General features: G+C 40.7%; 3 protein-coding genes across 5 annotated transcripts; 1 reads left to right on the forward strand and 2 right to left on the reverse strand.

The window, feature by feature from the left end:
* Positions 1 to 1,670: 1,670 nt before the first annotated feature.
* Positions 1,671 to 4,538, reverse strand: LOC306832610 (TLR adapter interacting with SLC15A4 on the lysosome). 2 transcript variants are annotated; one of them, XM_079357426.1, is made up of 2 exons: positions 4,408 to 4,538; positions 1,671 to 3,033 (listed from the first exon to the last, which is right to left on the reverse strand). In XM_079357426.1, exon 2 carries the CDS (start codon positions 3,029 to 3,031, stop codon positions 2,090 to 2,092), a length of 942 nt encoding a protein of 313 aa, XP_079213552.1. In that variant the 5' UTR covers positions 3,032 to 3,033; positions 4,408 to 4,538; the 3' UTR covers positions 1,671 to 2,089. The 2 variants fall into 2 exon arrangements, with proteins under 2 accessions (XP_079213552.1, XP_079213551.1); XM_079357425.1 differs by lacking the exon at positions 4,408 to 4,538 and adding an exon at positions 3,235 to 3,277.
* A 1,149-nt stretch (positions 4,539 to 5,687) lies between these two features.
* c9h13orf42 (chromosome 9 C13orf42 homolog) lies at positions 5,688 to 9,751 on the forward strand. Of its 2 annotated transcripts, XM_079357807.1 has the most exons (4): positions 5,688 to 6,507; positions 6,817 to 7,199; positions 7,282 to 7,426; positions 9,107 to 9,751. In XM_079357807.1, exons 1-4 carry the CDS (start codon positions 6,495 to 6,497, stop codon positions 9,349 to 9,351), a joined length of 786 nt encoding a protein of 261 aa, XP_079213933.1. In that variant the 5' UTR covers positions 5,688 to 6,494; the 3' UTR covers positions 9,352 to 9,751. The 2 variants fall into 2 exon arrangements, with proteins under 2 accessions (XP_079213933.1, XP_079213932.1); XM_079357806.1 differs by having other exon boundaries at positions 5,690 to 7,199.
* A 1,063-nt stretch (positions 9,752 to 10,814) lies between these two features.
* On the reverse strand, positions 10,815 to 17,180 carry rnaseh2b (ribonuclease H2, subunit B). The gene is made up of 11 exons (XM_079358290.1): positions 16,956 to 17,180; positions 16,010 to 16,078; positions 15,204 to 15,311; positions 14,731 to 14,807; positions 12,976 to 13,090; positions 12,807 to 12,871; positions 12,210 to 12,315; positions 11,852 to 11,933; positions 11,709 to 11,754; positions 11,352 to 11,429; positions 10,815 to 10,978 (listed from the first exon to the last, which is right to left on the reverse strand). The coding sequence occupies exons 1-11, from the start codon at positions 17,017 to 17,019 to the stop codon at positions 10,868 to 10,870; spliced, it is 921 nt and encodes a 306-aa protein (XP_079214416.1). The 5' UTR covers positions 17,020 to 17,180; the 3' UTR covers positions 10,815 to 10,867.
* Positions 17,181 to 20,307: the final 3,127 nt, after the last annotated feature.

The raw sequence follows: 20,307 nt of genomic DNA on the forward strand, positions 1-20,307 counted from the left end.
ATTATGTGCATGGAGGGGTGGTTGGGAGTAAATGCTTCCCCCTGCTGACTGTAAGTAATACTGCAAAATATTACATTTGTATGAACTGTTTTAAAAGCTATTAATAAGGATATTTCAAAAGAAATAAAGCAATTTATTAGACAGTGTCATGTATTAACTTCAACAACCCACCCTCCCTTCCTTTCCCTTCCTCTCATCCACTCAACCTCCTTCCTCATCCCTCTATCTAGTTTGTCTAATTCTAGGTTCAGTTCAGTCTAACCCATGAACAGCTCGGGCAGAACTCTGCTTGAAACGTTTCCACAACTCCGAGTCTCCCTCTGCCCTGAAGTCAGTTTATCCTTCCACCTGCCAACTGACAACATCCTCCTCCATCATAATCATTACCATAGGATATATTTATCTGCCTCATCATTCATACGATCTGTCATTAAATATCTAAAACGTTTATGGTTATGGCGTGGTCTTTGATAGTGAAAAGCTCTTTGATAGTCGGAAATTTGTTTAGTAAAATAGCATTATGAATACAGGTTTCTTGTTGCCTCATTTGAATTAGCATGAACTTTATTTTGAATATATTAGTGTTTTGCACTTATTTACAGTTGACTGGGGGTTTTTTTTTAGCATCTGCTTGATGTTAAGCACACCTTCTCAAACTGCAGTGTGCCCCCTGCAGGTGGCCCGGGCAGGATCATGGCCGAATGGGTGGCATGGACCCCTATTTGAAATCTGATTAGCCATCCCGGGTGTGAAGTCAAAATCCTGAACTCTAAGAGCCTAGTCAGTGATGGGATTCAATTCTCCGGCCAACAGGTGTGCTTTCGTTGTATTTTAATGTGACACTTTCCTTTTGTTGGAACTTGAAATTGTAACTTTGAAAACATCTTCTTTTGAATCCTCAAACAGATAAACCAAGAAGAAGAATTCATTCTGCCACTCTGTTGTCACAGCCTGTTCTGAGCAGAAAGAGAGATGAAAGAGAGGGGTTTATTAGCGTGATCAAATACTGGATCAGAGTTATTACCAAACTGAACAGACGGGTTTTGGGAACTTGTGATTTATTTAAACTGGTTAAAAAAGAGTATAATATGTGACCTTTCAAGGTATAAGGGTTTTTGTTTTTATACCACAGGTCCCTGTAATGAGGCTTTTAATGAAAGACTGGAATATTTGTGAATAACATTTGACATTGTTTAGTAATTCAATGAAAATAAATATCAATCTGTAATATCTTCATGGGGCCGCTAAGTGGAAGAAAAGTGGATTTGGAGAGCCGGTGACATTGAGAAGAGGAGTTCTTTTTTTAGCTGTCCTATCTATGAACATAAGGGGAAATAGTTTTTACCAAATGAACTCAGTTTATCTCAATTTGTTTTGGCTGGATGGCCACGGAAATTGTTGGGTTGTGCTTGAGGAAGGCAGATGTTTTTTTTCTGTCATACTTGAAGGACGGCAGAAAACCAAGCTCTTTTTAAAAAAAATACTGTGGTGTCCTGTAATTTAAAAAATCATTATACTGTTTAGGGCCTTTATCCCGTTGCTTCAAGGTGAGCATCCCCATGCATTGCTAACTCCAGTTCTTCACTGTTTTAGATCAAAACAGAATTTTAATGTTGAAAATTGGCTGTAAATTAACAGCAATTGCTTACAGTATATGGTTTCACATAATCATGCAGACATGTACAAATCAGGACAAGATGAATGAACAAACGGTGTTAATCAGTATTCAAAGATACTGCCAGTAATTGGAATGTAAGAATGCTATTGTGTCGGGGAATTGTTGCTTTGTTACAAATTAAGCAAATAAAAGCAAAAGATCAATTTCAGTTTTCACTTCCTGACTTTATTGTCCTTTGGCGGGGGGAATTCACAACCTTAACACAGTCATGCACTAACACACTGATTGCATGACCGCATGTCAAAATCAAATTACAGCAACTTAGCACACAGTCTTTGTGATCACATGCAGGATTTGCTTTCAACATTATCCTTGACAGCTTATAAAGAATGAAATAAAAGAAATGTGGCTATCAGTTTCATCTTATTTCGTGGTAAGAAACTCAAATGAGTGAATGCCTTGACATCGGGGTTACTCCTCTTCATTCTCCTTGAGCTGCTCCCTGGAGTCCTCATTTGAAATCTGCAGAAGCGGTGTACTGATCTCACTTGACTGCATGTCACCCGCCACACGCAGCAGGCAACTCAGGACCATGTCCTTGGCCAGACCGGCTTCCAGGTTCCCCTCCCGACTCAGCTGCAATGTGATCTGATCCAGGCTGGTGAGGACCAGTTCTGAGCCCAGCAGGGGGCAAACCGGGCCTGTGTATGAGCCTGAACCGGGAGGTTTTTCTCTGGCCATGTTCTCCATCAGGTACTGCTGGTACAGGTCCAGGATTTTCTGCTCCAGATAGTGGTTTAGAAGCGAATTGGAGAAAGGACCTTCGCGCCCCTGTAACAAAAAGCTGCGATCACGTGTACTCCCCTGCCTCCAGCGATTTGAGCCCCCTCTCAGTGGGTGCAGAAGTCCAGTCTGAGGTGTCTTCCCAGGGGGAGATTCCTCTACAGCTGGGAGGACGTCACAGGACTGGAGAAAGGGACCGACAGCCTGTGCATCAGTACCAACACGGAGATCCCCTTCATTGGCGGAAAGAAGCAATACCTGGTCACCTCCAATGTGAAGATCGCTGTAGTTTTGGCAGAAGCTCTGACAGAAAGAGGGGACCAAATAAGGGGAATCAGCTCCAGAGCAGGCCTGAGCCGGGATCTCAATCTCTGGAGAGATCTGTCTGCCCTCCCAGGCTCTGTGGAAATCCAAGGACTGCAGCGGAGAAATGTACAACTCCTCTGCTGAAGGACCTGTCAGCTCGGGGGAGTCGTGATGAGCAAGTGGAGTGTGTCTGGTGGAGCCCGGTATGAGTGTAGCAGCTGCTCTCGGCAGCCCGTAAGAACTCTCGAGAGTCTGCTGAGGACAGCGGGGATGCAGATCCAATTCCCCGTAGGTCATGCTCAACAGTCTGCCCTCACAAAGCATGGCTGCAACACAGATAAGATACTCAGAAGCATTTCAGAAACTGCTTTACATTACTTTACATAGAAAAGAATGCTACTGTAGGGATTACTGTTAAAGAAATACTATTCAAAAAGTATAAAACCATAATTAAAAGATACTTGAAAGAAATTGTGCTTTAAAAAGCTCCCAATATTTGCGGTCACATATTAGGTCACACACTTTACCTTGTTTTTCTAACCCTAATATGTGTCCTGAGCCTGCAAACCATTTGGAGATTTTCCCTTTATGACATCACAAAGGGAAGTAACCCCTCCCCCAGACGGGTGACGCTTCAACAGCTAGGTGTTTGTTCTGCCCTCTGAATGAAAAGCCAAGCCCTTCCAGAGGGGCGTGGTCAGACACAGCTCACTTGAATTTAAAGCCACAGACACAGAAACAGCCTGTTCTGAGCAAAGCTGAAATAGAGGGGTTTATACTCAGGATCAAATACAGGATCGGAGTTGCTATTTGTTTTTGTTATTGTTAGAAACAAACATGCTTTGCGAAGTTCCTTGGGTTTTTCCATGGGTTTCGGGGCCTTTTCAAGAGTCACAAGAGAATTATGAGGGGTCTAAATAAAATTAAAGGAGAGTAGAAAACAAAAACTGTATTTTTTCTAGAATATTGTCTTTTTGGGTAAATTACTGAGCTTGACTTCCTTGAATAAAATATTTGCAAATTTTAGAGAGAAAATGAGGCATCTGAAAGTGCGACAAAGCACCAAAATGAGATACTGATATATTTTTGTTTATACTTCACACAGCAGATAAGTTTGGAACCACTGCTTTGATTCACTGGACTGATAAACTCAGATAAATTATTTAATGTAAAATATATTTATGTTTTATAAATTGTAGCTGTCAGATTTCAGCCAAAAGAAACCAAATGTACCTCTTAACAGGTAACAGATGTAGTTTCAAACAAAAAAAGAACACCTTGAATAAAGTACATGTACTTCAAAATAGTGTAGTATTTCATCCATTTCACCTCTGAAAGGGAAATATTCTTACACGCCGCTGATCAATGCTGCATACCACAGCCTTCAGCTAGTTAGTTGTTCCTGTCCCTAAATGGGTCTTTTACTTTATAGGGCAGAAAAATATTTCCAATGCAATAAAAAAAGAATACCATAGCTCAAAGACAAAGATCCGATCATTCATGACAACATGAAAGAAACCTCTTATGAAGCTGTTTCTGCTAAATTTTAAATGATCCCTTTCATGATCTATTTTGATTTTGGTGCGTAAGAAGGTCAACATATTGATCCCAAAACAGAAAAAACATTGGAGTTTGAAAGAGAGCAGCTTACCCAACAATCATAAATAAATCATATTCCTCTGAAACAAACCCTCCCCTACCTTAGGCTGGAATCACAGTCTCTCAGTCAGTCTTCAACCTAGGGTGCCTGGTGTCCTTCAACCGTCTATTTCACAGTTAGGAAAAAGAAAACTCTTCTTAGAAATATTGCATTTTCTTTTCCATACAGCCTAGCAAATGTCTACAGTGTGTTTCCTTCAGGAGTGCAGGAATGAGAGCATTCATGTGTTGTGGGTTGTATTTTATCATGCAAAGAGGAAGCGGAAATAACAGGTGTCTACACTTTTACTCATTTCACCAAACTGAGAGTTGCAGCTGTGTAAATGGGTTTTATTCCAACTGATCATCCTCCTGTGATTAAATGACATTTTAAAGGATGTTTACAGATTTGCGGCGCACATTTTCATCAGTTTCCTTTTGTTGCATCTATTCCACAGCCTCTGCATTAGTGTCTATGGTGTTGTGGTGCAGTATTCTTACAAATGCAAAAATAAGCTACAAAACCAGAGACATATACAGTAGTTTCTCTGTAAATGGTGGTTTAGTTAAAAGCAGAAGTTAAATCGAATATGATCAAATTATCAGGAAAGTGAAAGTTTGTCAGATACTGATTCCTGTTTTCTGATGCTGTCTCAGTTAAGTTCACAGGTTTTTAAACTGTTGTTTGGAGCTTTCCTCCACCTGTTTCTTTGCACCAAAGCAGAAGTGTGATTTCATGCTGTGCAGCCACGAGTCATCATTTCCTCAATGAAACTATAACGATGGTGGCCCTGAAGGTCAAAATATCTGTCTAAATATTTCACCTGCTGCAAATATATTTCACAAACCGGAAAGGCCATGCCCATACTACTTGTTTGTGATTGGACTGCAGTCATGTCAGTACAAACATGTGACCTTTCTTCTGCTGTACTGTCTCCGGTGCCAGTTTCTTAGCTTCGGGTGTTGACGGTTGACAGGAGAGTTTTATTGTGTGAAGACAGGATGCCTTGAAGTCATTTTTCCAAATAATTGGATATTTGTTGTGCAGCCAGAATTGTGTAGTACTCCAGTCCATGACCCCTTCATCCAGTGTAGCCTCTGGAGTAACTAGGGTTCATTATAAAAGCAGGAGTTATGGTGACTACACGCCATCTTTATATGACTGGACTGCATTTAAAAAAACTACAACAGGCTGTATAGTCAATATACAAATAAATTATATGAAGAATGTGTTAATTCGAAGAGCTTATATACTGTATGATAATACTTTTTTTAGTTCATTAATATTTCACAACAGAATGCAAGACAATGTTTATATTTTTTACAATTTAATAGAAACAATCTCATAATAGGTGATAACATTGAAATACATCTGCAGCAGGTAAAATATTTAGATAGTTCACCTTCAGGGCCACCATATATAACTGCTCTTAATCACATTTTCATACATGTGCAACTCTGAAACTGACTTTTCCTGAGACCTTGGAATGAACATTTCCTAGTAATGATTTTGTTTTTGCTCCGAGCTTGATTTGAGCTCCTCCATGGGCAAAACGTTGGCATTAATCTCTCTCTCTCTCCCTGGCAAACCAAGGTGAGATCTAAATCAGATACCTGGTGAGAGTGATGGAAACTTTCAGGCTTTATTTATGGCTCCTTGTCTGCATGTATGACTCGCTTCAGTTAAGCCTCTTGTAATCAGACTTCCTCCTCTTGCAGCAGAGAAGCCCAACAATAGAGGCTAATGAAATCTGAGAAAACATGCTGCATTATTTATAAGGTGAGAAAACATAGACAGAAGTTTATGTCATTAAACGTGTCTAGTTTGTTATATTTAGGATATTTAACTGAATATACAGTTTTGATCTTTTGATTCTTTTAATATACACTATGGGTTTAATCTTTAACGTGAAATTTGAGGACACCCATTATATTTTTTAACTAGTTAAAATTTAAAGCTTAAACAGAAGGCTTCCACATATCCAAAATAAGTAAGCTCAAAGGCCAAAGATTTCTTTGAGTGATATTTGTGTTATTGTGTGTCTTATGTGTCATGAAACTTAAGAGTAGTAATGGTAGCACATGGTGTAGAGTTACCTGTCTGTTGCTACAGCAAGGTTTCTAGGCAACACATGGCAACACTAAAGACATGCTGAGCTCAGGTTAGGTGACAAAGTCAGACCTGCTGCTTGGTTTTTTGTCACACAAAGGATCAGTCATTTAGTCATTTCAGCACCCTGGACAGCGGTTCGTGAATATAATCAACTCTGGTCCAGCACTTTAATTTGTTTTTTATTTCCTTGTTCATTCAGTTTTTTTGGGGTTTTTTTATGGAAATATTGACCGTCTGTAAAAACAAATATGGACGGATGCTTCACACAAACTAAGGAGTTAAAGGACACGCCTGTAACCCTGAGAGTTTAGAGGAATGTTCAGAAAGATTAATAATGTGTTTCGTCCCAACCATCAAGGGCCCAAAGGGCGGGGTACTGGAGGTGGAGGTGGTGACAGGTTTCGGTCCGAGCAGGACTATCACAGCGCGTGCACCGTCCGGCTGGTCCGCAGCACCTCCATGCTCGTGGTGGGAGAGAAAACTCAGACAGCCGTGGGCTCAACTTTGAAACGGAGCAAAAGCACAGTGAGCATTGAGTCGACCTTGTACTATTATCAGAGGCAGGAGGACCGGATATGGCTCTACTCACAGAATCAGAACTGCCTCGAGTACCTGGAAGCGCTTGTGGCTTTGAGGCGACAGTACACAAAGAGCGTGAGTGACTTGAAAAGTGCCGACAGCAAGGCCACAGTGTCCTCCAAGAAGAAGCCTGCACCCCCGCCTCCTAAAAAGGAAGAACAGGTAGTGTAAACTAGCAACAACAGTACACTTAATAGTTAGGTATTATTAAAAGGAAAATGTTCTTCCCTTTTTTCAAACACAGATATCAGTAGTCAAACCTTCAGCACCTCAAGTCCCGGACGAAGAGGACACTTTGCAGTTCTTCGATGCGGTCATAGCCAGCTGTGACAATGAACCTCTACGGAAGCCGTATATGGATGATGGGCATGCAGATGTGGATTTCATAGGTGAGTTGGAACTACAATGGGCGACTGAAGGAAATCATCGTGGACCTGGTAATTCAACAATAAAAAACAAACAATAAAGGCAGGGTAGGTAATTTTCGAAAAACAAGCATGAATTTTGAAAGTGGCCTCCTCTCCATACTCCGTATTCACTCACCCGCCATCCTCTCTGTGCTCCCTCAAAAGCCACGCCTCTCAATTACATGCACTAGCGCCATTGGTCCAGAAGCGGATTTTAGCTCATGCTTTGATTGTGGGCTCATGCATGCATGGGGTAGAGAGGCTTGATTGGTTTATGAAAAAACAAACAGTCGACCTGACATTGGTCAAAGATAAGATCTTAATTACTGACATAAAGACAATTTCAACCAAAAAGTGTATATGGATGAAATTACCTACCCTGCCTTTAACGTCAAAATCTGAACAAATCATCTGTTGTGATTCTCACTTGGATTCAAGTGTACCTTAAACCTACAGTTATAGCTACAATTTAATTTGTAAAGAGCACATTTAAAGATAAAAGAGAAGCATTTGATATTTAATCAGGATACTGTCAAGTTTAATGTAGCCTATCAAAACTGTTAGATAGTACAATTAACGTAACATCCTTTCTTACAAGAGCATATAAAACAGTAAAAGGATGTCCACAGTGACACAAACCATTACATAGGCCTACCAAATATCCCAATAGTTTTCAAATGTACTCAGCCATAGAAACAATACAGGATATATGTATGTATCCAACAGTTGTACAAACATGTATGTTTGTATAAAGTTTAGAGTTAGTTGCAGTGTTGAGTTGTTCCATGTTTAAATACACCTACTTTATCATTTGTCTACCATGTTTACCTCAAAGATGTGGGAAGATTCAAAGCATTAAGTAGCCTTTTCATGGCGTTAAAAGGTTTTGCATTCTACTGCAGCATCTAGTGAAATGACAGAGGTCAGAGATTGAAGAAATGAAGGTCCTCTAAACATCCATGCTGTACCATAAAGTCCTCTTTCTTATTGAACCTGATTAGTCCTCTCGTGTTTGTGTACAGCTTGACTGGCATCTCTATCATGTACCTAAATGTCAGTCTTTGGTTAGGTTAGGCAGGATACTATTACATCAGACTTTTCATTCAGTTGTTACTTGCTAGTTTGCAGTTTATGTATTTGACATTCGAGTAATAATTTGCATTGCTAATTGTGAGGCTAAAATAAATGTTTTTTAGTGCATTAGTAAGAGATGAAACCTTGGACCAGGTGCAATATTAAAAAGCTGCTTAAACGTTGTTGTAGCAATAAATCACAACTGTGAACACATAATCATCATAAATCCTTTTACTCATGATGCAATTGCTTCCATATTGCAATGTCATAATGGACACATGATATAACAGTTATACTATTACCTTAGGGCTTCTGCGGTTAAAATTGTTTTTTTAAAACAGACATTTTGGCTCATTTTTGCAAGAAAAGTTTGTGTCATAGTACAGTTATGTCTATCTTGTAAAAACTTAAAATATTAGTGTAATTTTCTTTCAACACTGTTTTTGATGAGGTAGGTTACAACCTTTACTCCACACATGGAGAAGTCAAACATGGTTGAGTTACTTCTATAGACATGCCTCAATGTCTTTGGGGTTAACTAACATACTAAGTCACGCTGTGTTCATGTTGTTTCCATCGACTTCACAGTGGCCTCCAGCTCGGCTGAACACGACCTTCACTCTAACTGGGTCTTGCGGGTTCCCCGGGTCGCAGAGGACTCAAAGCAGAAAGAGGTTCATGACAGTGCCAATAAGAAAGCCACAAAGAAGAATAACCAGAGCGGGTCTACGAGTAGCAGACTGCGGATGCAGCGGAACCCGATCCATCTGCCCAAAGTGGTGGAGAGCGCGTTTCAGACACTGCGCTTCAAGCCCAAATTAAAAAAGCAGTGAAGCTTGATAAGACATTGGAAACCAGCAGCACGATGAGCCTAACCTACTTTGTATAGACAGACACCATGCACTGATACATATCGATCCAGACTATTTATACCTCCTTTTAAAATTACAGGAAATTTAGATAAAGTAAGTGTAAAGAGAAGATTTTATCAATGAAATACAACCCAAACAGATCTTTTTCAGAGCTGTTGTTTGACTTATCATAGTTAGATTAGCACTTGAATGGGGCACCAGTAGCCTAGCAGTGTGGTTTGGGTGTGGGTTCGAATAGCATTCCTGCTCTCTCCTCCCAACACTTCCTGACTCTATTTTTAGCTACCCTATCCAATGAAGGCAGAAATGGCCAAAAATGTCTTTAAAAAAAAGAAAGAAAGAAAGAACCTGAATCTCCATAGCACTGCCAAATGAAATTCAGCCGTGATGTCTTTCATTATTTACACCCGACTGTAATACATCAAAACATCCAGTGTGAAAATATCCAGTCCTTTAGGATACATGTGACTCATGTGCATCAATAAGGTTACCCTATTATGTCACTTTATTTTTAGTTTTAAAACGGAAATAAAAAACAACATCTCAAACTTAACATGTTAGAAGTGTTTTATATCAGGTGTAGTTTTAAACTGAACTGACAAAAAGGTGATGTCTAATATCGCAAACGGTATGAAATGTTAGTGGAGTAGAGCTCGAGGTTTGGATCTGCACAGACTGCATTCCACAATGTATCAAAGCCAACAATAAAATGCAAAAGCGTCCTTCACAGCTTTTTTTTTTTCCCTTTACCTCCGAGGTAAACATTGAGCAGAGTGCTGCTTGAATGCCTGTTTTCCATTTAAAAAGTGTCGGATCAGATTTGTAAGGCCTTTTGAAGGGCTGAGTCGGCTGGATAGTTCAAACGCAGCTTTGGTTATTGTTGCAGAAGTTTAAACGATATGAAACTCGAGGGGTCAGTTTATCCGATAAAGTCAACATATCCTAATTTAAACTTTGAGGGTTGAAGAAGGATATGTGCTGTATGGCAACATTTATATGTTTTTTTTTTGGTATATGTCACTTTATTTGCTACAATAAAGATGAGTAGAATACCTGTTTTCACTGCAGCTCACATCACTGATTTGTGAACTTTTTGCATCCTTGCAGGTAAGAGGAAAAAGAACATCAGTGTAAATCCTGTATTGAGGGGTGAAAGGACTACAATGACTGAGTAAAAATGTGTTGGTCTAAATTTACTGAAAGCCTTAAATTAGATATATTCTGAACATTTTCCCAGTTTTCTTTTTTTTTTTGGGGGGGGGGGGGGAGTTAAATCTTTCCCCTAAATGTCTCGGGTAAAAAATATCTGAGTTGTAGCCATGGAGATGCTTAAAACAGCATGAAAAACACAAGCACAAACGTTCATGTGGTTTAAAAAAAGGCTAAATTACTTCTTGCTTCAAAAAAAAAAAAATCACATCAAACACATTTTCTGTCTTTATTATGCGTCATCTACAAACCAGAAGCTGTACAACATTCATTTCTTCTCTGCTTTGACCTTGGGGCTGAAGAAGGATGACATGGGCTTCATGCCACTTTTGTCCACCTTGGCCAGAGTTTTCTGAGCAGTGGTCATCTTCTTGGGCGGCTGCAAGTGAGGAAAGAAAAAAAAAAATCAATATGAAAACAAGTTGACTTTGCTCAGAGACGGCAGAGAATTTATTACATCTTAAACTTCAATTTGGGCAGGAAGGGGAAAAAAAACACATTTGTACAAGGTAAGCCACCTTTGACCTCTGTGTGTGCCGAGACAGACAAAGCTGAGAGAAAGCAGTCAGCAAACAAGAGCTGCACTAACAATCGCTCAAGGTCTTGGGGAAAAATAAAAAATAAATTCAAGATGAAAGCAAACAAACGATCACCCTGACTGTGATGATCTAATCAAGAAGAAATGATCAAAGCCACAGAGTCTTGCAATAACAGTTTGGTCTATTCTGGTCTACACTGCTGTGTACACTCACTTTGCGTGCGAAGTCTGCACTGTTGAATTTGGTGTAGTCCTCTCCGGCCTCCACCGGATTGTCTGAAAGTTTTCGCTTCTACCAAAACGGGAAAGAAAAGCTTTTTGATGACAAAGAGAATCAAACGTTTCACCACAGAAACACACACAGGGCTGCAAGCTGTAAACATGACCTCACACTTATTAAAGACAGATTTATTATATTATATTTAAGGGGGAAAAAAAAGAAAAAGAAAAGCACAATAGAGGGAAGGTGGATTTTGAAAAAGCAACAATGTGAGAGTTTAAAAGAAACGTGCTCAGTAGGATTAAAAACATAAAGGAGGAGAGAATATGTCTTGATGAAATAAAAACACACCTTTGAAGGGGGTTCAGTCTCTTTTGGGCTCGTGAGCTCCGGTAACCTGTGGAGTTTGATAAGAAGCAATCATCTGCTTAACTCTCACACTTCAACTAAAGTACTCAACGTCAGAGCTTGCAAACATGTAGGATGTCACTCACTGCAGGTGTGTGAGGAGGGCTTTGCTCAGGTCTGCACTGACGTACTCTGATATCAGGCCATGCGCGTAGCGTAGGTAGTCCTCTGAATCATGAAGAGGAAAGAATCTCATTGCAGGTAATCAGTGATACAGTCTTAACTTTATGTTAAACCTTGTTTCAGGTTCGGTAAATGTTTCAGGACTCACACTAATAGACGTGAACTATGACACATGACTGCCATCTACTGGTCAACATCAGATCAAAGCGTGATGGAGAAAATGGACAAGATGCAGCTGAAATGTTCTTTTTGCATAAGAAGGTAAGAGAGAGACGATGATTGGACGGGGCTTATCTTTAACAGTGAAGCTTATTGGCTCACCTTCATTGTGGTCGGACTCGGACTTCACTCTCACATACGTTGAGGATTTGACTCCTTCTCCCACTGAGATGTGTCTCTTCTTAAGTGCAGAGACCGTTCTCTCCACCTGAATCGACAAGTAAGGGAAACATTTCAATTCTCAGAACTAGGGATGTAACAATCCCTCGACACGGGTCAATACATAGTACACAGTGCAAGCATCCAGTGTCGTTGTCAAGTCATCAAACCTCGAGTCCCCAGTGCTCAAGTTCGTGTCTGCACATGAACTGATTGATGTAATGGTCAACGCTGCAAAGCAGAGCTTAAACGCTCCGTTATCTGAGTCTTCATGTCTACGATGTACCTCAGTCTGAGAGCGGCAGATGTTATAACAGAGTAAATCATCACGACATTATTATAAATGATGAGCAGTGCAAGATTTCAGGGGATCTGTTACAGAAACTGTAAACGTTTCCATGTGTGCAGTGATGTCATAGTGACGTCACTGCAGCAAATCTGGGACAAAAAAAATCTGTCCAGTGTGAGACTTTGTGATAACTAGACAACATAGTAGTGTTTCTGTATAGATGTTTATGTATAAACAGAAGTGATGAATACCTTTCTCTTCAACCAGTTCATTGTTTTCTCTTGACTGTATCGATGGAACTTCCGGTTTCCCACCTCTGAAAGCGCAAAACGACTTTCAAATAAACAAAACAAACAGCATTGTAGACAAACAGCTCAAACAGCTGTACGTCATTAATGTTTGTTTCAAAGTAAACGTCACCTTTTTCCTCTGCAACGTGGTGCAGGGAGGCCAGAGAACGTGTGCAGCTCAGCAGCCTTGAACAAGCTGGGAATTCTTCATCCATAACAACTTGATCCACGGGCTGAAACTTCCCCTGAAGCAGAAATTGAAATGTCAGGTGATCTTTTGACTTTGGTCTGTGAGGAAATACGGCATCTGAAACGTGACTTGCACAATACAAGGTTTCATGTCAAGGTGCCTTTATTTGATTTAATATCAAATTCATTTTGGGTCTTTTTTATGCCTTCGTTAAGGCGACAGGACAGTGGATTGTCAGAGACAGTGCGGGGAATGACAGGTGGCGAAAGAATAGGATCGGATTCAAACCAGGGCTGCCTGCTCTAAAGGTCGCAAATTGAACAAAATACACTTTGCCATGTTTTTCTGACGATAATATGTGACCCTGCTTGTCTGTTTAGTACCAACATCATGAGAAAAGTCCAGGAAAGTGCAGACTGTCACCTCCTGTCCTGGAGTTTGAACGGAATCACATGAACATTATCTGAAGGACATCGCATGTACTATAACTGCCCAGTTGTGGCAACATTACATTGAATGTATTAGTTCATAACGCTGTACAGATTGATACCAATAATACATGAAATATTGTGCAGCCCCATAGAAAAGTAAAGGTTCTTGAAGAGGTTGTTCATGAAGAGCTATTCCAGCACAACACCTCCAGCCACGGCAGCTGATGCCAGGAACACTATGTGAGCACACTGCGCTCTTTGGCTTTGAGAAGAAACGCAACCCTATGACGAGGATAGACCTCTTGAAATGTTGCTCGTCCTGTTCGCTGGTAAAGAAACATAAAATAAATATATGTTTACGTAAGCGAAGTTTGAATTTCCTCCCCCAAATGTTGATACTACGCCAAGACAGATGGACCTGTGCATGTGCCCACCAGAACTGGAGGTGTGAACATAGATTTATTGATCCCCTCTCACCCTGGATAACACACAAACGATATCTCTCACGATTCCTGAGTTATTTTCAAGATAGAGGCAGATTGAGGGTGAAACAGCTTTAGTGTGTGCGGTCAGATCTCATGTGAAACGCATTGTGAACATTGATTCGGATGTCGAGTGTGATCTGCCCATATTAGGAGTCATATCACACAGATGCCAGATTGAGAGTTGACACAAGCGTCACAATTCAATAATAATAAGTCTTATACACTTTTTCACATATTAGAATCCTTTACAAAAAGCATCAATAAGTCACAGAGCTTCTTAAAACATGTCTGAAGTTTCAACTCTGATCCGGTATTTCAGAAAGCCTACACATCCCTCTATTAGAGCCGTGCTCAGAACGGGCTGTTTCTGTGTCCGTACCTTTAAATGCTAATGAGCTGTGGTTTAATGGCAATATACCATCATGAGCTCCTTGTACATGTTTGATGCAGATGTTGGCTGCAAAGCTGTTCACAATAACACCACAGCCATAGTTCCAGGATTCAAATATTTGGATGCGTCTCTGAACAGTGGAGCAGGCAAACGGCAGAGAGGATGGACTTTACTCAGGAGTGTATTCGTTGACAGGCTAGGGACACGCATTAGTGATTGAAATACGTGGTGAAGTGTATTTTGTCAGAACATGTGACCTTTAGTCTTTAGAGACTTTTAATAGGTTTAAATCACAAACTATGGAAGAAATATTGCCAAACACCACAATGATCTGCATGAAAACATCGCTGAGACAACTGCAACCCAAGCGCAGATTTCCGTTTCCTACCTCTTTGTTAGATTTAATTAAATAGGGCAAAATAAGGTAGAGTGGATCCATCGGCGTCACAAACAGAAGTCTCCCATCTGTTGAAGAAAAAGACAGAGACAGCAGAGAAGAAGTTACAAACTCTCGCCTAACAGCACATGTCCAAATAATGACACGACAGTTGGATACCCTCGAGGGTTATGTTTCATGGGGACTTTAAAAAGTGAAAAACAGAAGTTGGAAGATGTCCAAATTATTGAACATTTTAACAGACATGTCAAAATCCCCTTTTTAGTGTTAAGGTCTGTGCTTGGTGTGTTTTTCACATATTTTTAGGTAGTAAGCTTGTTAGTTGACCACAGTTGTTCAATGTAAACCCTCTTCACAGAGGAACTTTACTGCTTAGCTTATGTGAGCTACCTGTATGTGAGCCACTTCTAATGCGGTGTTAGCGCAGTCTCAAAGATCATTCTGTAAAAAGAAATAAGACCAACCTCTCTGTACCGTCTGACCAACAAACCAGGAGTGGAATTCTTCTTCAAATGCTTTGACCTCAAACAGCTGTACATCATCACTACCAAGCAAATACAGAGAGGCAGCATCTGTGGGACAGAAACATCCGGAACTGTGTCACTTTCAGAACGACATTTGCAAATTCACCTCACACAATGCAAAATTAAACTGCCGTGAAACTCAAGGCAACATGCGGGCGCTTCTGAAGTTTATTCGTCTTTCTCTGAACTGTAATAAGACGATGTTTGGGCTGTAACGGACACTCATTTTCATTTTTGATCAGTAATCATTTTATTGTAAAGTTCTTGTGAATCGTGTTACTCACTAAATAGAATTATGTGCGTCATCGAGGTGTAACAAAAATCTTGAGTCCATTTAATTTGTCATGAAACATTTTCAAAGTGTTGTTCTAAAAACCCATACGTGCAGCATAACTGCATGTATGTGTGTTGATTAACATGTTTGTGCTATGGACAAACATACATACAAGGAATTCAGAGGCAGGTGCTTTACTCCACAGGACGTCTTTAAACATTGAAGTAATTTTTTAATAGAAATGCCAAGCGATCTCCACAGGATATATTTAGTATGAAACCTTCTATGATAGTAAGAGAAATACCTTTACGCTTTGTATACTTAAACATAAACAAGTAGTTTGAAGATGTTATCTCAAACGCTAGAAAATGATATATTTTCTCCAATATTCTGGCAGTGTAAAAAGCCTTACAATAATCAAACTGTTGGATGCCGACAAGGATTTGTGTGTAACAATTAAGAAGTGACCAACCTGTATGAGGATTTCTTAGTCTCACAAAAGCTGGGTCACTGTCTTTCCTCTGTGTGTCGATGACAGAGTCTGTAAACGGTAAAGTAATAATTCAGTACCATGTCATTCTTGGCAAACTGAAATGGAAGGAAGGAAGGAAGGAAGGAAGGAAGGAAATATGTTGTGATAATTAGCTTGCAAGGTCAGAGGTAACGGGCAATGTGTGACATCAGAGCTGGCAGGGCGGAACAGTGCTGTGTGTGTGGGTGTGTGCCTTTGTTTGTGTATGTGAAGCTCCCGCTGTGTGCTCACACCTGTTGTCTCTAACGCTTCTTCAACATCATAATGCAATGGGAAGCAACACACTGGAACAGTAATCTATAACCGTGTTGCTGATGCAGCATGTACAAAGTGTTAAATTACAGCAAAACTTAATTATGGTAGCCACAATTAAATCAACCATTCATGTCTTAAAAGTCATATCAGAGTGAAGTGTTTAGCTTCTTGGTGGCCAATAGTGGCTATATTTGGAGGGGAAGGTGGGTATGCATAGCTATGTCTCTTTCCTGGTTGACAGGTCACTATAGTAGCAGGCTTAACTTTATCTTAAATTGTTTCAAATGTTGATATCTGTTTCCATCTAACCTTTTTAGCCATCAGTAAAGTCACCCCTTGTAGGCCCTTAGAAGTAATGCGTGTTTTGGGCGCTTTATAAATGGCTTCACTTCAAGGAACTTAAAGGCTACGTCCACAGCCCACACTGTTTTTTTTGTCCTTTCAGGGCTTCTGTAGAACATGGAGGTGAAGCATTGTGGGTTTCACAAAAGAGCACCGCACTCACTTTGCAGAATGGGCTCATGTTAAGGTACCGCAACACAACATTTAAAAGGTCATATATTGTTGACCACGAAGCTCTGAATACACTGATTTTGCACATCGCCTTAAAACTATCTCCTCTTAAACTTACCTGCAGCCATGACAACCCAGCTGTCAGTATGTGCACTAAGAGTCCGCTTCTTTTTAGCAGCCATTGAGCGTAGTTCACTTTCAAGCTTTGCACGTCTTTGAATGTGGTTTTCTATTGATACAAATGAAAGCCTAATTTACAGCAACTTTTTTTTTGCCTGACAACATGAGCTCAGAAAAAGGCGCCTGTCTGTCCTCACTTCCTGCGTTCGTAACAAGGGAGAAACCAAATACATATATTTATATTTCTAGCGCTGCCAGTTAATTTTAATCATTTTCCGAGCAAACTGCATCCATGAAACACTTTTAAAATAATACTCTTGCGTCCAAACTACCTTGTAATCGATCTTAAACACACTGTGGTAGAGTTTAATCTCCTGTTTGTTTGTTTTTAATACAGTGGAATAATCCGACGTGACGTCACATAAACCTGCAGTTTTACAGAGAGGCCACAAGAGGTTGCCCAAGAGCTTTGGTATTTTTTTTTTTTTACACGCTTTTATTAGGTTTTCTGTAGTTTCTCAAGGCCAGTAAGCCACTTTCTGACTTTCTGACATAAAACGCGCTTAGGTCCACACAGAGAGACAACAGGTCTCTACTCTTTGGTGTCTTTTGGCAAACCGGCACACAACAGATTGGGGGATCCATCTGTCCTTCAGTACGAGGGCATCTCTCTCTCTCTCTCTCTATCTCTCTCTCTCTCTCCGTGTCAGGATATGACACTGTGTGTCCCAGTTGGTTTTCAGTGACTCACTTGTTATTTTTCCCTCTCTACTGTTTATGTGAATGTTGGAACCAGGATGTGTAGACCTGTGTGAGTAGCTGTGTCATCAATTTGTTCAGGGGTCCCTCTGATATGTTTACACAGCTTTATAGAGCGGATGACTTCCCTCTCTCTTTTTTTAAGATACCCACAGCACAGCTCATTAGCAGGTTTTTAATTAGCTTGTTTTGCTTATGAGGAAGGGAGGGATTTGAGTGCTGGTGACTGAGCTTTTAAACATAGTCATCGCATGGGGAGCAGCGTGATGTAGAGGAAAACTAGAGTCTACACAAGGATAACTTATGACTCCATCTTTCTTTGCCTTACTCATCGTTTCTTGAAACATTTCTTTTCTTTTTGCCTCTATAAAATAATGTTGCCTTGCATGCCAGTTTGCCCAAAATTTGAGCAGCACATGCTTCAAACTATTTGAACATAGTTTCAACTCCTCCTTGAAATCAGTTAGATTTATGTTGCTGTAGTCTGTGGCAAAGAGAGCGTGGGTGAGATATTGTCTGTAAATTACTTGTTTTATGGGTCCCGGGAGTATCATAGACAACAGTCTGTGCAGCTAAACAGAATATTCCATGAAAGCGTTCTTTCTTTTTGGGCTGCTTGAGGGAACGTCTGTGTTTCTGACTGCCAGGGAGAACAACAGCTGCCTTTCTGATACACTGGACCGCAGAACACCCCAGAGAGCCCAGTCCTCTGTCACCAGCATGCAGGAGGAGAACAAAGTGGGGCTAAATTTAGGCAACGATATGACTTCCTAGACCAAGAGTCCTGGACCCTTCTATCATCTCCAAAACCCCAAAATCCGAATCTGACTTCCAACAAAGAGAATTTCAGCACAAGCAAAGTTGTGTCTGTTCTTTCAATCTCCCCCTTATGCCTTCTTCCATATTCACTCAAAGATGATTCCAATAAAGTTCCCTGTGGAGGTAGGAGTTTATTGCAGCCAGCAGGCTGTAGACGGCCGGTCACACTCTGCTGAGCACATTGAACTGCCCATGGTCCCATCTATCTCTGTGGCCTCATTTGTGGAGGTCCAATTCGGGCTGACTGGTAGTTACAGCTTACATATCGACTCAGCCTCAGGCTGTCATGTCACCGCCATGTGCTGGGCATTAACAAGGGACTATTTTTACCCACTTCATCGTCTATCTCCAGGATTTATAGAGTGGAAAGAACCGATTTCAAGAGCATACACATTCACCACAGCACAATGTATTTGTAACAGTCATGGCTGCCAATAGTGGAGGTTAATAATAGAAAGACAACATCACTCATTTTTCCTTATATATACACAGATATAGGCTATTGTTTTAAGCCGTGACATTTTCCCTCCGTATGCAAACTCTGTCTTCAGCTTTAAGAGGTAATGTACACATTGACACACTTTAACAACAGACATGCACACACGAAGAAAAACAGATGTGGAGAGCTTTCCCCTTGGCAGCAGCAGGTTTTGAGTCATCAGCTGGGATTCCCTTCCTCTCACTTCCAAATATGGGTGGGATTGTGTGCGAGCGGGAGGCAGAATGTGGAAGGCAGAGTGGAACCCCCTCATGATGTCACAGCTCTGGAACAGTGAGCCTCATGCTGACTGGAAATCTGCAGGATGGAATGTCGGGAATGCCAGAATCACCGAAATACTATTCCCCACATGCATGTTTTTAAAATCAAGTTTGAGCACAGATGCCTAATGTGCACTCCTACTCACGCACACACTCACCAATGTCTTGATGTTCACCAGTCACTAGGGAGAAAGTCCTTCCCGTAAATACTTATCCCCCCCAACCCACCCACCCCACAGGATGGTGACTCCTTATTCCCAGCATCAGTTGCTCTGTGTGAGGCCTCCAGCTGAATGTTGTATTCCCCCTTCTTCTAAAGGCAGAAAATAGTCCAACAACGTGAACGTGATCTGGTGTGTGCTATTTGTTCAAACTTGCACTTTGATTTACAAAGATTGTATTTTTTCCTTTTTTAAGTACATTTGTCTTTAGACTCTGGTTATTTCAGAATATACTCAAAAACATGATAATAAGCTCATATAGCTTCAAGCTTCATTAAGCCTGCTCGGCGGCCCCAGGTAATAAAAACACAATGAGGAACAACTTTTACAACTGTTGCCTTTAAAGACCCATCAAGTACTGCCACATATCAACTAATTCAAGACTGGAATACCACATCCTGTTAATGTATGGGATAATGTACACAAACTGCTTCTATTTTTTATTTTTTTTTTAAAGATTTATTTTTGGCCTTTATTATAGAGGAAAGTGGATAGAGGCGGAAATCAGGGAGAGATATGCGGGGAAAGGAAGCCACAGGCCGGACGTGAACCCGGGCCCGCCCGCGTGAGGACTGAGCCTCAATACATGGGGACGCGCGCACTGCCACTGCGCCACCAGCGCCCCCACAAACTGCTTTTAACTGGAGTAATAATGACCATAATGCTGTGACCAGAACTGGTCACCAGATCAGGTTGGATCAGAACTGTGTCAGTAGCATCCAGTTGTCTTACAAAAACAACAGACTGTAGAATGCCATAATTGACGATCAAAATGAAGTATACACAAGCTGT

The sequence above is a fragment of the Symphodus melops genome (genome assembly GCF_947650265.1).
Source record: "Symphodus melops genome assembly, chromosome: 12".
NCBI classification, from domain to species: Eukaryota; Metazoa; Chordata; class Actinopteri; order Labriformes; family Labridae; genus Symphodus; species Symphodus melops.